This window comes from Lytechinus variegatus, chromosome 1, assembly GCF_018143015.1.
Source record: "Lytechinus variegatus isolate NC3 chromosome 1, Lvar_3.0, whole genome shotgun sequence".
Classification (NCBI taxonomy): Eukaryota; Metazoa; Echinodermata; class Echinoidea; order Temnopleuroida; family Toxopneustidae; genus Lytechinus; species Lytechinus variegatus.
Window position 1 is genome coordinate 3,429,082 of NC_054740.1, and position 15,884 is coordinate 3,444,965.

The 15,884-nt window shown below is 33.8% G+C and overlaps 1 protein-coding gene across 1 annotated transcript; it reads right to left on the minus strand.

Annotated features, from left to right (window-relative positions):
* Positions 1–247: 247 nt before the first annotated feature.
* Positions 248–6,791, minus strand: LOC121405891. The gene is made up of 6 exons (XM_041596887.1): positions 6,716–6,791; positions 4,087–4,157; positions 3,562–3,681; positions 2,609–2,756; positions 1,852–1,966; positions 248–360 (listed from the first exon to the last, which is right to left on the minus strand). Exons 2-5 carry the CDS (start codon positions 4,087–4,089, stop codon positions 1,890–1,892), a joined length of 348 nt encoding a protein of 115 aa, XP_041452821.1. The 5' UTR covers positions 4,090–4,157; positions 6,716–6,791; the 3' UTR covers positions 248–360; positions 1,852–1,889.
* Positions 6,792–15,884: the final 9,093 nt, after the last annotated feature.

Below are 15,884 nucleotides of genomic sequence, written 5' to 3' on the forward strand. Positions count from 1 at the left end.
TTTTTCAATGGCCTCTAAGGCATTTGCAATTCTACTGAGAAACAAGTTTCGCTCTGCAGAGAGGGAAACTTGTTTCTCAAGCAGTCGAATCCTCTCCTCCAGCTCCACAAGCTGGTCAGTTGAGCAAAGTTTTCTTTGACGGGTCTTGGTGGTGGAGATGGTTGCAGCTGCTATTGCACTTGTGGTAGTGGTTGTGGCAGCAGTGGAGGTGTTGACAGCAGCGGTGGCGGTGTTGACGACAGTGGAGGTTGTGTTGACGACAGTGGAGGTTGTCTTGACAGGATCAGGGGTGCGTGAACACGCTCCTGCAGCCATGCTGCTGAACAGCAGGCAAGCCTCATTGTCTCCATCTATTGTGTCCTAAGCAGAAATGAACATTGTCATTTGATTAAATGCATGAATAAAAAAAACCTGTTAATTGATTACAAGACTATTAGATAGCAGTCTAAGTGCAAAATCAACTTCTACCTTATTTTAAGTGAATTTTCATCTATCTTTAAGTTTTATTTCAAACCCTGGTTTAACTTAGACCACTCAATTTAGAAGTCATGGAGTGGCAGTTTTAACATCTTCAGCAAATAGAGACATTATTTCCGTGAATAGGAATATGGATTTAATTGTCAGAATACAGCACTTATCATTATGGTTGAACAATTGCTATCAACATAATAGTAGAGTGCATTTATTGTTTTGCATTTAGTTTGAATGATGATTAAATATTTTGACACATAAGCATTTGTATTATCTCAATGAACTTAATATTGTGGTTTAACAATAAAATGAAGTAATTTTAACTTCACAGTACTGACTTAATACCACAAATCAATGATTTCTATTTGTTCTTATTTGACTCTCATGAAAATCCTAGCAAAGTAATGCAAGTATACATCATTGCATGATAAATGAGGAAATGTATGTGTACAATGGGTAGAAATGGTGGAGATGAGATGGATATAGGAGATGACAAAGGAAATGTAAAAATGAAAAGGATCAAAGGATCAAAAGAACAATGGTTACATCTAACTTTAAAGAAGAATGAAACCATAGTTTGCTTTTACATGTTGTATGAAAAAGGAGCAATCAAATTATAAGATCAAAGAAAGTTAGAGAACAATTGGAACAGCAATAAGAAAGGAGAATTTTAATGTCGAAATCATTAATGCTATGGAGGTCCCACTGGCAAAATCACCAAAATTTGTGATGCCACAAATCATTCTACACCCCCCCCCCTTGTAAATGTACTCCAAAATATCTTTTTTTTGCTCATTGTTATGAAAGTACACATTCTTTGCCCCTAATGGAACCCCTATAACATGCCCTCCTCTGAAGGGAAAAAAAGAAAAAGAAAAATACCTGATTTATGAACAGGCTTGATAAAAGTAGAAATTTCAGTAAAAAATATGTAAACAAGTGATGGGGGAGCTGTACAACTTAAAAAAACAGTCGCATTGCAATGGGAAGATGGTCATAACATTATTTGTTCAATTTTTCTCTCTTTCATTGGATTGTTTCTTTGGTTTTTCTGTTTTCACACAAGTGAACTTGTTCCCAGGTTTTTTTTCTCCTTTAAACAATATCATGCACAAGTAATCAATTTTATTCTGTCGCTAAATTATTTTTTTCAAATGCATCTAATGTCGTAAGACAGAAATTTTAACTCACAACATTGAAACTTTACAGAAAAGTTGACGTGTTTTGCTTGATATGAATGAGGAATTAATAACAGAAAGTGTTCTTTGAGCAATTTCTTTTACATATTTCCAAAACATGGACAGCAAAATTCCAAGTAATTGCAGTGGAGCATAATTTAGTAAAATCAGTTTCAAAATCAAAATTGAAAAAGTTTCCTACTTGGGACGAGCTAAAGCCTGCTTCGTCGGAGGACCCGACTACCCCTGCACCGTTTCTCTTGCGAGAACCTCCAGAACAGCCTCTAACGTGGGCCGGACTTCAAGGCTGCCCCCACCTGTTTTTTTTTTCAATACACAAAAAAATGAAGTCATCAATATCTCACAGCAAGAGCATTAGTAGCAATAAATATAACAGTCAGTTTAAATCTCAAACTGAAATCCATTATTAATTGCTCATTACCTTGATGAAATTGAAATTTTGGTTTTTTTTCCAAGGATAAAAAATAAATCACATATAAGAAAATTGTCTGACGAAAGAAGGTCTTTAAAATATTAGCATTTAAATATTTATGCCAACCAGTAAACACACCACAATAATTTGCAAACTCCTTTGAGCGTAGCATCCCTCCATCAATAAAACAATATTTCACTCAAGAATTTATTTTTGTTAGTTTATGTTTGACGATGGATTAATGTTCGGAGTGCAAGAACATCCAACTAAAATAGGAGTTACTTTGAAAACAATAAAACTAGAGTGAACTTAATTTGAGTAGAAATGTCTGTCCGTGTTGAGACGCAACAGCATCCTCGTGAACAAATTGGTTTATTCCGGTACTTTCAAACTCATCAATCTTCATAAAACTAAAGTTTTTGAAACTTGAGATACCAAAGATTAATTGAAAGCAATTTTTACAGAAAAATCTATGAAAAAAATTCAACAAGGTGTTAACCCTTAACCGATTGATCATGCTCATTACCTGTCATGTTTCGCTTGGCCTTATATTTTAAGGCTCTTTGCTTGAGGTCGGCCCACTTCCGGACGACCTCCTCCTCCTCCCTCTGGTAGCCATTGGCCCTAAGTACTGCCGTTGCCTTTTTCCAGTACTTTTTTTTTCTTTTCTCCACCTGAACATGAAAAAAATATTCATTTTAATTTTAATTCTGGATTAACAACTGTATTTCATTTTCAGACTAACAAATCTTTGGATTAACAAACCTTATTGCATTTTTTGTCCAACAAACCTAAAGAACAAATCTTATTGCGTTTTTGGACAACGAACCATATTACAGATTCGGATTAATGAACTTTTGAATTGACGAATGTACCTCTATTCTGGCATATTTGTATCTAATTCAAGGCTACATGTAAGACCCATGCTCGCAAATCTGAGGACAAAGCCATGTACAATATTTACATGTAGAAGATTGGTATAGTGTGACGCCCCCCCCCCCAAAAAAAAAGGTAATACCACAAACTACATTTGATGGATGAATAAAAAAATGACAAATACATGATATATTCCCAAGAATTTTTTTTTATTTTAACATAAAACAGAATTCACAGAAATCAAGCTGATTTTTTCTTTAATTCAAATACATTATAATTCTCAATTTAAACAGAGTTGTTTCAGGTCTCATAGGTTTAACATCCAGGGCTTCTTAACACGAAGGTTAGCAATCAATCGCTAAATACCAATGACCAAGCAAGATCATCATTGCATGCCCGCTGTTTAAAATACTGATCGGGAACCAAACGGTGCGCTTCTTTTATTGTTGCAATTAATTGCAAACCTTTGAGTTACTGAGCCCAAAAGTAAAAGAAACAAATAATTTACAAATTGAAATCCATTGAGATATTATGACCATCTTGGAATAAGTTACAATCTTTACTTTGAAAATGATGATAGCTAATAAGGACGATATTTCTTACCGGAACGCTGGCATGGCCAGCCTTGCCAAAAAGCACAGATTTGTGCCTTTGAACATAGTGGCACAGGCAGTGCACTTCCCCATCATGCCAATTTCTTCGTCTTTCCTTCTTTTCATCTTCCTGTATAAAAAAAAAAATTATGTACCAACTTAGACAAGGAAAAATATGGATCCATTAAAATATTAAGTTTCTCAACCATTTTCTGGCAATTAGGATGATGTGATTGCACAGAGATCTGGCCTTCTACCTTCCATGCCATTTCATAATAATGCATTCACTCAATATCTCACACAAATTTTAAGGTTGGTTCGGCTTTAATGTGGAGTCATAACACTTAAGAGTTTAGTTTGATACACAAATTAATTTGAATTATGATCACTTGTACATTCTAAGCCAATTTCTAAGCCAATTGAAACATAATAAAAATGTTTTGACAAAGTAAACTACATTAAAGAATCAATGCTTCTCAGTGACCCCCCCCCTTCCTCATTCCATTTATATTGGGAGGATGGCACTGATTCTTACCATTTTTATATTGGCTTGAAACTTGTGAAATCTGCAACAATGGGTAGAAGTTTGGTGAACCTCATGATCATCTACCACATGGAAACAAAGTCAAAATCAGTCAACAAATAAAGAAGCATTTTATGTTAATTTTGAAAAACACTTATAAATTTCCCCTAAATTAGCATGAGTAATTTTCTGGTCAAAATTTCAAAATTCTGTGTACAAGTTTGGTAAACCTCATGCAGCTCTATCAGATAAAAGGGAAAAATAAAATCGGTCAACAAATCACGTACGTGCATAGCGCCAACTTAATGTGTGCCACCATCTTGCATGTTGGTAACCGATAAAATTAGCATTTTCAGATTTTTTCAGACTTTGACATTATCCATGACTGAAACATTGACCAATCAAAAACTATGATTTCACAAGAAATATGAATATTCATACCTGAAAATATAAACAGAGACAAGTTTTTATGTGAAATTTAAAGCCAGTACTCCAAAATATTAAAGGGTATTGATTTGCCTTTTAAATGACCCTAGTTAAAACAATAATTTTATAAAAGCTATATGTCAGCAGGGTTCTAATAAAACATATTTTATTTTAAAAAAATGTTTTTTGTTTTAAAACATTTTAATTTTTTGTTTCAACGAATGATGCAATTTTCTGTAAATCAATTAAACTATACAGTCTGATGTTTTAAATACATTTTGGGAGTATCAAATTAAGAGAAGACTGCAATTTTTGATACTGAATTCCCCACAGAAAAATTAATACCCCCCCCCTGGAAATAAATCATGGTACCACTAATAGAATGCAGAAATAAAAACACTTAAGTTGAATTTTTTTAAGTTTATTCCTCATACATGTACATATATACATGAAGTACCGGAATATTTTGAGTCTTGACAATCTAAGTGGGGGGGGGGGGAAGAATTTGCACAATGGAAGAAAATTTAAAAAGATTACAAATCATGGTGAAAAAATGAAAGCAAACTTAATCATCCATTTTTTTCAAGTCAGAACCAGTTTGTCAAATTAACCCTTTCTATAGTTTAAAAAAGAAATTGGAAAATAAAAAAATATGGTTAACCAATGGCGATGCCCATATGATTCAACAATTGTGATCTCCAAACCTCTCTTAGAGACAGTGATTTTCCATTAAAAAAACTTGTCTTTTCCATTTCTGAAAATCTGTAATTCCATTCCATTTTTACTTTATCTAAAAATGGAAATTCTGTTGTGTCACTGAAAATGTACACAGCAAAAACCTGATCAAACTTGTCATTTTTTTGGGGGGGGGGTGATTATACTGGCCACCCCCCTCACTTGAATATTGTGATCGACACCCATGCAGGCCAAACCCAGGCAAGATTATATGTGAAAAAAATTGCCCACATGTTGAAAATTTTTAATTCCCATGGCTTTTTCTAAGTGAATGTAAACCTTTTTTTGATAAGCAAGTGCAAGTTAGACTAGTATGCCCACTAGTATTCAACCCAGCAGAATTGAAATATTTGGACATCTTCCCCAAATATTTAGAAATAGGGAATCTATCTGAATTTCAGACCTTTGTTATTTCCAGGATAATCTGTTGTCGGTATTTTCTTTATCAATCTGTCGACTGTGTGCGCGGAGGATCAAATTATGCGGCGATGGTCTTTTGCACTGAATGGCACTAGTATTCAACCTAGACTAGTTAGGCAGGTACTCAGGATTGATAGCGAATCTCAAATGTTTAGATTGCTAAATTAGATCTAGGCCTAAATCTATGTAGTAAAATGTAGGCTAAGTCTCTGGCTTTGATTAATTCCCAGTGTTTGGTCCCATCTCAAATGGTCTAGTCCATAATCAGATGGGACAAGGGCAGATTGAGAGACAGGGCCATCTTTCATCGCTAGCTAGTGCCGACGGGTCGAATACTATTTTAATTTTTATATTTTTTTGTTTTGTAGTGCCGAAAACCTTCGCCGAATAATTCGATCGCCTGCGCACGCAGCCAGTAGACTGGTTAAAGAAAAAAACTAATGGGAATAGAATAATCAGCATTTGCTCTTGGAAATAAAATGGGTCTGAAAGCATCTCTAGTCTCAGGTAGGCCTAAATCATGTAAATTATATATTTCTAACGTCAGAGTCTCAGACCTAGACTACGGTACGGTACCTTACAATAGTTACATTGTCATTAAGTCATTATTATTTCAAGGAATTCAGGAAACTCTCCAAACAGGTTGAAATGTGAACCCAACATTAAATTTACTCACATTTTTCTAACGTGACATTACTATTAGTATTTTATCTGACAATGAATAAAATATTACCGGGAGTCGGTATTAAATGGGCCGCACAAACACCATTATTAACGTTAGACATGACACATGCAACGCCACAGGTCACCACACTAAAGCACAGCCGCAACTCCGGGGAAGACGATTTCGCATGTGTCACTCGTACGTCTGTGCGAGAATTTCAACGATGCCAAGACGAAAAATGTTCATTAAATTTCGCAATCTCACATCATCATTTTGATTGGTCAAACGATGCTTAGCATCTTTATACTTGAAATACCAATTAATGCTAAAATTACATGGTTTACAAAAGTATTAATGACATAATTTAGAAAGTAGGGGCGAAATTCAATGTCTTACCTTTGCAGAAATTTCCGGTGCAGGCAGTGGATTTCTGTAAAATTTTCGCGGGTGAAACAGCGCGCGACCATATCAGGCTCGTTTACGAAGATATTTTATTTTTTCTCACACCAGAATCAAACGCAAGTTGCAATCAATCGCAACTTGTTTTCTGCAACGGAGATTTGCGATAGATTGCAAGTTGCGTAAGATATCACCCGCAAAGTTGCGGTTGATCTGAGTTACATAATTAAACTTTTTGCCCCAGGACAAGGTTATTCATAACCTTGTACATTGGATGAGTGGTCCAACCATGCAGTAGGTAGAACTGAATTCGCATCGCCCACCACCTGTGGACTAAGAAGGCCAGGAAAGGTACCGGTGCCTGTAGTAACGGTATCAAATCGATTGCACGCGCACCACTCGCACTCATGCAATATCGATACACCTCACTGCTCTCTAGATCTGTAACTAAAGCAAGCTTTCTTAATTCCACATTCGACCCCACTCGGATCCTTCACAATCTACATTACACTTTCTTAATTAAGATACTTTCAAAAATCACACCATCAAAATTGTTGACGGCTGACTCGAACCCCCATTCGCAAAGCAATTCCTTGACACTCTCCATTTTGGATATCAAAAGTTTGCGCAAAAATTTTATTACGGATGATTGGCTGTCTCAAGTCACGTGGTTGATTGATGTTGTGAACGGGGGTGCTTGGCGGGAATTGACATGATATCGTAACCTCTTATTGAAGAAAACTTTTGATTACGGAACCCGTATTCTACGCAACTTCGGTAAGATTACGCAGGGTTGTAAAAAAATACACAACTGTTCCTACATACCACCGATTTTACACAGCGGTCTAACAGTGTAGGGAGATTTTCTTTCCAAACATTATTTTATTCATTTTCGCAAGAATCCTTTGTAAATAAGGCTGAACCACAATTGCATACACGCAATGCAAGAGTGATCAACTATCATACGCATCGAGTTGCACTTCATAGAAGCGGCATGAATAGTTACAGCTACATGAAGTATGGTTTGACATTTTGTTTGCACGCAAAGGCTGTTATTTTAATATTTACACGGGTAAGTCCTTAAAAACATCATACATTTCTAATAAAGTCGCTATTCCCGTACACAGTAGGGAAATGTTTGAACTCCATTTACATTTTCTAGAACTATTGAGGAAATACTCCATCCCGAAGCGAAAAAAAAATCCATCTTTAAGTACTTGGCTTCTTGTTGGCGATGTGATCTTCCCCTAAAAGAGAGAGAGATGATTAAATGGCTTATATTAGTTACTTAAAAAGGCGGTAAGATATCGTTATTCATTACGAGAAGTTCGATTCCAGGTAGATAAATTTTGAACAATGACAACAACTTGCACTACATAAATGTATGTACACTGATTATTCAGAATTCACGTTTTTTAATTATTGTCATATATAAATAGAAATTGACGTTTAGATGTCACTAACATACAATTATATATATATATATATATATATATATATATATATGTATATATGTATATATATATATATATATATATATATATATATATATATATATATATATATATATATATGTATATATATATGTATATATATGTATATATATATATATATATATATATATATATATATATATATATATATATATATATATAGGTATATAGGTAGGAAGCACGCAAAAGTGATCCATGATGGTAATTATGTGTCCAACCATATATATGTATATATATGTATATATATATATATATATATATATATATATATATATATATATATATATATATATATATATATATATATAGGTATATAGGTAGGAAGCACGCAAAAGTGATCCATGATGGTAATTATGTGTCCAACCAGGCTGGGCATATCTTTCGGGAATTTGTATTTATCCAGTGTGATTAAACTCAAATACAAATGACTTTCTAACTTACCTTTCCGAAACAACAAATAATCCAGCTCTCGTTAATAAGGATGTAATATTTATAGGTGATTTTAACATTGATTTATTGAAACACAACAATATATCTCAAAATTTTCTTGAAACTTTTTTTCGGCCTCCTTCTTGTCTCTGATTTCTAAACCTACTCGTGTAGTTAATGAAACTGCTACACTTATTGACAATATTTTCTGCAACATTCTCCCTCCTCCGATTCTTCTATAATACTTTCTGACATTACGGACCATTTCCAGATTCTTACTCATTTTTCATTAAGATGACCAATTAGACCGATACACTCCCAACAATGGAGACGTAGACGTACGCACGAAAATACAGCTAGTCTAGGTGCTTCTTTGGATAATGTCGACTGGTCAGTTGTATACAATTCTGTAGATGTTAATGCGTCCTTTAACCGTTTTATGAATATAATAAATGATAAATTAGACCTGCATATACCCTTAAAGATAAGTGTAATACATACAAAACGATTTCTAAGTCACCATGGATATCGCCATCTATCTTACGTTTGATTAATAGAAAAAATAACTTATTTTATAAATTCAAAATGATAGGTACAGAACAATCAAAAATAAAAATACACATCTTATAAGAATATACTTACTAAAATATTACGCATTGAAAAGAAAAATTACTTTGCGAGGCAGTTGGCTCTCAAACACGACATGCAAAACACATGGAAGGTTCTAAAACAGACCATGAATCTTTCCAATAATAAATCAAGTATTTCCAGAATTAGATTTAATAATGTTATTGTTGATGACGGTGACAACCTTTCAAATATTTTTAATAACCATTTCTCTTCCATTGGCGTAAATCTAGCAAAAGATATTCCTCCCGCGACGAAAAGTTTTTAGGACTTTCTCGGCCCGCCTAACCCAAATTCAATATTTTTTGCTTCAACATATAATCAAGAAGTTATTGATATCGCATCTGGTTTGAAAAATAAAAAAGCCCTGGCTATGATGAAATTAATAATTTTATTTTGAAATCCGTAACAAATTCTATTGTTTTCCCGCTGATGCATATATTCAACCTTTCCTTAGAAAATGGTACAGTACCAAATCAAATAAAGATAGCCAAGGTAATTCCTTTATTTAAAAAAGGTGATAAGTTGGATGTAAGTAATTACCGATCTATTTCTTTTTTGTCCACAATTTCTAAGATAATTGAAGAAATAGTATACGTCAGAACAGAAAAAAAATTAACAATGCATAATATTTTATCTGATGTTCAATTTGGATTTCGCGACAAGCACAAAACCACTCATGCCCTGATGAATTTTGTCAACAAAGTAGTCAATGCTCCAGACAAATCTAGTCACCTTGTGGGTATTTTCCTGGACTACTCCAAGGCCTTCGATACCATTAATCATGAAATCCTACTTAAAAAATATCTCACTATGGTGTGCGAGGGAAGGCCTTGGAGTGGTTCAGGAGCTACTTACTTAACAGACAACAATACGTGTTTGTTAAAGATCATAACTCCAATTTGAAATATGTTAACTGTGGAGTCCCCTAGGGTAGCTTATTGGGCCCACTTCTTTTCACAATTTATATAAATTATTCATCCAAAATATTATCCCTTATCTTGTTTGCAGATGATTCGACGGTTATTTTTTTCTCATTAGAATCCACAAACTTTAGTTGATGTTATTAATTCTGAACTTATTAATGTTACTGAGTTGATAAGAGCCAATCAATTATCTTTGAACCTTAACAAAACAAAATACATGTTATTTAGTAATTCCATAGACAAGTTACCGATGAACATTATGTTTGATAATACCCCATTAGAAATGGTACCTTACACCAAATTTCTTGGAATAACAGTTGACAGTAAACTTTCTTGGAAAATCATATTGAAAATATATCCAAAATAATTTCACGAAATATTGGTATTATTAATAGGCTGAAATTTGCATTCCCTCCACATCATTTATAATGCTCTACTCATCCTTAATCTTGCCTTATTTAACTATGGGATTCTTATTTGGGGTGATACCCATCAATATTTATTAGATAAATTGTTGCTTTTGCAAAAGAAAGCACTTCGTATAATTCATAGTACATGTTTCCGTTCTCATACGGACCCACTTTTTCTAGAAAGTAAACTGTTGAAAGTCAAAGACCTGTATTTACTACAGTTATGGCACTTCATGTATAGTTATAATAATAATGCACTTCCCCATATTTTTTATGCCATGTTCCCTAAAAATCAATTTTATCATAACTACCCCACGAGACACTCTGACGAACTTCACATTCCACTTCACAGAACTTTACTGGCCAAAGATACATTCCTATTCAACGGTCCTAAATTCTGGAACTCACTCGCTAATAATGTTAAAGACAGTGTCTCCTTGAATTCTTTCAAACGTAAACTCAAACTTATCCTGCTTACTTCCTATAATTCTTCGCAACCGAACTAACATTTCATTATCTTGATTATAATCCTTACATTTTTTCACTTTTATTTGATCTTTTTTCATCTATATTGTCCAGTCATATCTTTTGTTATTTCACCAGATCAAGCTGGTTCATGGTCATCCCTTTCCCATTCTTAGTTTTACTCCTTTTTAAAAAACAGTTGTCTTGTACTGTCCTGTCTCTTGCTTTGTCTTGTCTTCTACGTCTTGTAATCCCCTTTCTCTGTTTTTTTCTTTTGTCTTGTGCAACATATCCTATACAACGAAGACCTCTTTGTGTGAAAAGCTTTGCATTTGTTCAGTAATTATGTTTCCGTCAATATGATTTCTTTTTTTCCTGTAATACATGCATGTACGCATATAGTAAGTCGACTATAATTTCTTCTTTTCCAAAGGGGATCCACAATTTTACAAGCTTTGCTTTTTAGTGGATCCCCCTCATTTCCATTTTCATTTATGCTCTATATTATGCTGTTTTTTTTTACGAAGTAAGAATGCCCTTCTGTACAATTGTATTTGATTTGCATTGTTTTATATTACTTTGTATTCTGATTTGAATAGAAATGAAATAAAAGAATTGAAATTGAATTAAAACTAAGTAATTGCTGCTTATTGTTTACCTTACTGGACAATATGCTTCCCACATGGGGTAAAAATACTGCCCCAATTTGATTGGACGGATAATTATCCTCATGGTGATAAAAAATATTGCCCAATATTTGTTTTACTGCGTAGGTACGTATACTTTTTGGGGGATCAGGACAACTATCCCCCGGACAATTACCCCCCGGACAACTACCCCCGGACAACTACCCCGGACTACTACCCCGAAATTATTTTTCCCACCATATTTCTGGACCAAAATACGAACTCATTTGCATACAGAGACGATTTTTTTTTTTCCTTCCGATCTTTCGGTCGATATGAAATGAATATTCATGACATGCGTCTTCGGAGTAAGAGTACGCATGCTCGTGGACTTACTTTTCCTTAGTTCTCTTTTTAGCTCGGGAATGAATAAGAGTACGCATGCGCATGAGTACAAGCAAAGATGCATTCAATATTAGTAAGACTGCAGGTCCCAAGAAAGTGACTTCTTTCATCCAAGTGATATTCATGACTTGAGATGTTTTGCATATTTAATGAGCTTGATGCGGACCAAAATACTTCTTTTCATTTGGTCATTACTGCTCTAATTGTGCATCAAATTTAATGAATTTGGTACCATTGTAAAGAAGATGAATCATTCTTCCAGGTCATGTGTTTGGATTTATTCAAAGATTTTGTAATATAGGTTAAAATTTTGATCTAAAATATGCTACAAAATAAATATTTTCACCTGACAAAAGCTGCTATTTTCACACTTTATTTTTGTTTGAGCCTAAATGATTGTTATATCATGATAAAGTTGAATATGTATGCTTTGAAATGATATAGGTTTCAAAATAAGAATTGGTTTAATCAGGTCAAGATCACACTTTTCATTTGCCAAGTACATAAAGCAGTTTGAAAACAAGAATACTGCACTCTGATTGGTCAAAGAGACCACACAATGGCAAATTCCAACGGTTCCAGTGCCTGGGTTTGTGGGAAGGTCACACTTCCCATGTGGTAATCTCCTCAAATACCCCGCGCCTGTTGTTCTGTGAACCTTATCCAGCCAATCAGAACTCTGGATTTCATGCAAGTACAAAATTTCAGAAATCTCGTCTTGTACCTTGGTGGGAAAAGTGTGATCTTGACCCGATTAAAAGGTGCTGCATATCAAGAGTGGCATTGTGAGAAAGTACAGAAGTTCAGCTTTATTGTTATATAGACATCATCGAGGCTCAAACTAAAAAGTTTTGCACAATTTGCAAAAGAAAACAGAGGAAAAAAATATCAGTTTTGAGGTACATTTTCAGGCCAGAAATTTACTTATTTAACAAAATATTGTATACAAAATGAATGACCAGTATGAAAGAGTAACTCTTACTCTATCTGGTGGTCCAATAATATTTCATTCAACTTGAGGTTAAAACAGGCAAATTCTTAGAGAAAGAAAATCTCACGAATCACGAGATTTTGCAAGCAGGAGGATTCAGCCACGAGACGAATTGGATGAGTCTGGCCTTTTTGCTCATTAGCATAGGGACCTGCGCTCTGACTGATATCAACCAGCATCTGGGGAGCGTTTCGTCAATATTTTTATTCGACAAGATGTCAGATCTGACATCTTTCCTTGATTTTGATTGGCTGGGAGGCGCTGTCTCTGTGGTAACTGTCCGATAAAATGGGACTTGTCGGATAAAACGCCCAATGGAGTATATGAGGCTAATACATAATCAAAATTCTATGGTTACATCTGTTGAAGCTTTAAAATGCATGTAGTGTAGACATCGCAACACTGTCTTGAATAGGATAAAGTATGTGTCCACTACCAATAAAAACACGCAGATACGCAATAATATAACTGGCAGTAGAAAATACAATCCAATATTCCCCCCCCCCCATAATAGTGGATGGGATTAATTAATCTATAATAAAATGGGTGAGTTTTGGTAAATAACTAAATATCAACAATATAATTGTTACTAAATGTTTAGTTATTGTTTCAAACCAATTGATTTAACACATCTATTGAATAATGTCGGTCTACTCTAGATCTAGTCATAGACATCCAACATATCTACTGCTTTACATTAAAAAGATACAATTGGAATTATACAAAAAAGTGGCCTCATTTATCCCACTTTTTTTTTTACAGGAGTTTCTGCATTTTATTCAGAAATCAATGATAGATTAACATGTTCACATAATTGAATGAATACAAATTAAATGTGACAATTTAAAAGATACAATGTAAATAATACAAACAAGACTGATAATTAAATCATACCTAAGCATGTGATATAGTTCGGTAAAATACAGGGGCCAGCTATTATAAGCAGAGAGGTGCTTGAAGCAATAGCAGCCAGGAGAGGGGGCTACATGAAAACCATCATAAATTATATTTGATAAATTGATCGTCACGAAATATAAGATTTAAATACATATATATATATATATATTGGTATAAAAAAATTGGGTAAAAAGAAGTGCAAGTAAGTGCATGTGGGTGAGTGCAGGTGAGTTAAATTAGGTATACTTAGAAATAAGATTTTTTTCAACGAAGCTTTAAACGAATAGAGAGATGTACATTGTTTTATATCATGTGGCAATGCATTCCAAATGTCTGGGCCACGGTGGCGTATCGTCTTATGAGCGAGTAATATTCTTGGGTTGGTTAAGTGGAGATCTGTTGAATGCCGTGTTGGATAATTGTGAATGTCTTTGTTGTAAACAAAAAAATTGCGAAATGGAATCGGGATTGTATTGGATGAAAATTTAAACATAAATATGGCCGTTTGATAAATGTTAATATCTTCAATTTTCAATGTTTTTAAGTTGTGAAATATTGGATCAGTATGTGCAATGAAATGTGAATGAGTACATATGCGGAGTGCTTTCTTTTGGAGACGGAAAATCCTTTCTATTTTTACCTTACTACCATACCCCCATACTAAGTTGCAGTAAGATAAGTGAGATAAAACGAACGAATTATAAAGCATAAATAATGATTTTTGGGAGAGATAATATTTTAATCTAAACAAAATTCCTATTCCTCTGGATGCCATCATGCAAATATTGTGAATGTGACTGTTCCAGGTTAAATTTGAGTCAATCCATACACCTAAAAATTTGGTTTCTTGTTTTTCAATGATAGGGATGTCATCTATGTATATATTAAGGAACATATGTTTAGTTTGAATGTGTTTAAAATACATAAAATTTGTTTTGCTTATATTTAGGGAGAGTTTATTAGCTTTAAACCATTTTGATAATTTCTTTAATTCTAAATTAAGTGTCGGGACGAGTATACTTAAGTCTTTGTGGGAATAGAAGACATTTGTATCGTCTGCAAATAAAACATATGTTAATTCTCGAGATGCATTTACAATATCATTCATATAAATCAAAAATAGCAAGGGACCTAAAATCGATCCTAGTGGTACTTCACATTTCATAGTACAAATATTGGATGTTTTTGATTTGAAAGAATCACAATGGCGTCCATTACTTAAGTAATCTTTGAACCAAGTGAAAACAACCCCCTGTTTCCATATCTCTTTAACTTAGAAAGTAAAATGCGGTGATCCATAGTATCGAATGCATTTGATAAGTCCATAAAAATCCCAACATTGTGTTCTTTTTTAGAGAGAGAATCAGATATTTTGTCGAATAATTGTAAAATTGCATAATTGGTTGAGTGATTCTCTCTGAAACCATATTGATTTGGAAATAATATATTGTTATTGTTCAAAAAGGAATACAATCGCTTGTAAACTACTTTTTCAAGAATTTTAGAGATACTCGGTAATAAAGATATTGGTCGGTAGTTGGAAGTGAGACATTGGTCATCTTTCTTATTTATTGGTATTATTTTTGCAATCTTAAGTGAATCGGGAACAATGCCATGATACAGAGAGAGGTTAAAAATATGCATGAGCGGTGAAGCTATAAAGTGAATTATTTGTTTTAATAAACAGACACTTATTCCATCATGCTCTGAAGATTTAGTTGGTTTCAAAGACCTAACAATTTCTAAGATCTCATGAGTGTTAGTCGGATTAAAAAATAAAGAATGTTCCGGAAAGTCGTTTAAGTATTCAGAAAAATCATTATCATTAGATACTATTTTTGAAGCTAAATTTGGACCGATATTATTGAAGAAGTTATTAAAGGCATTAGCAACATCA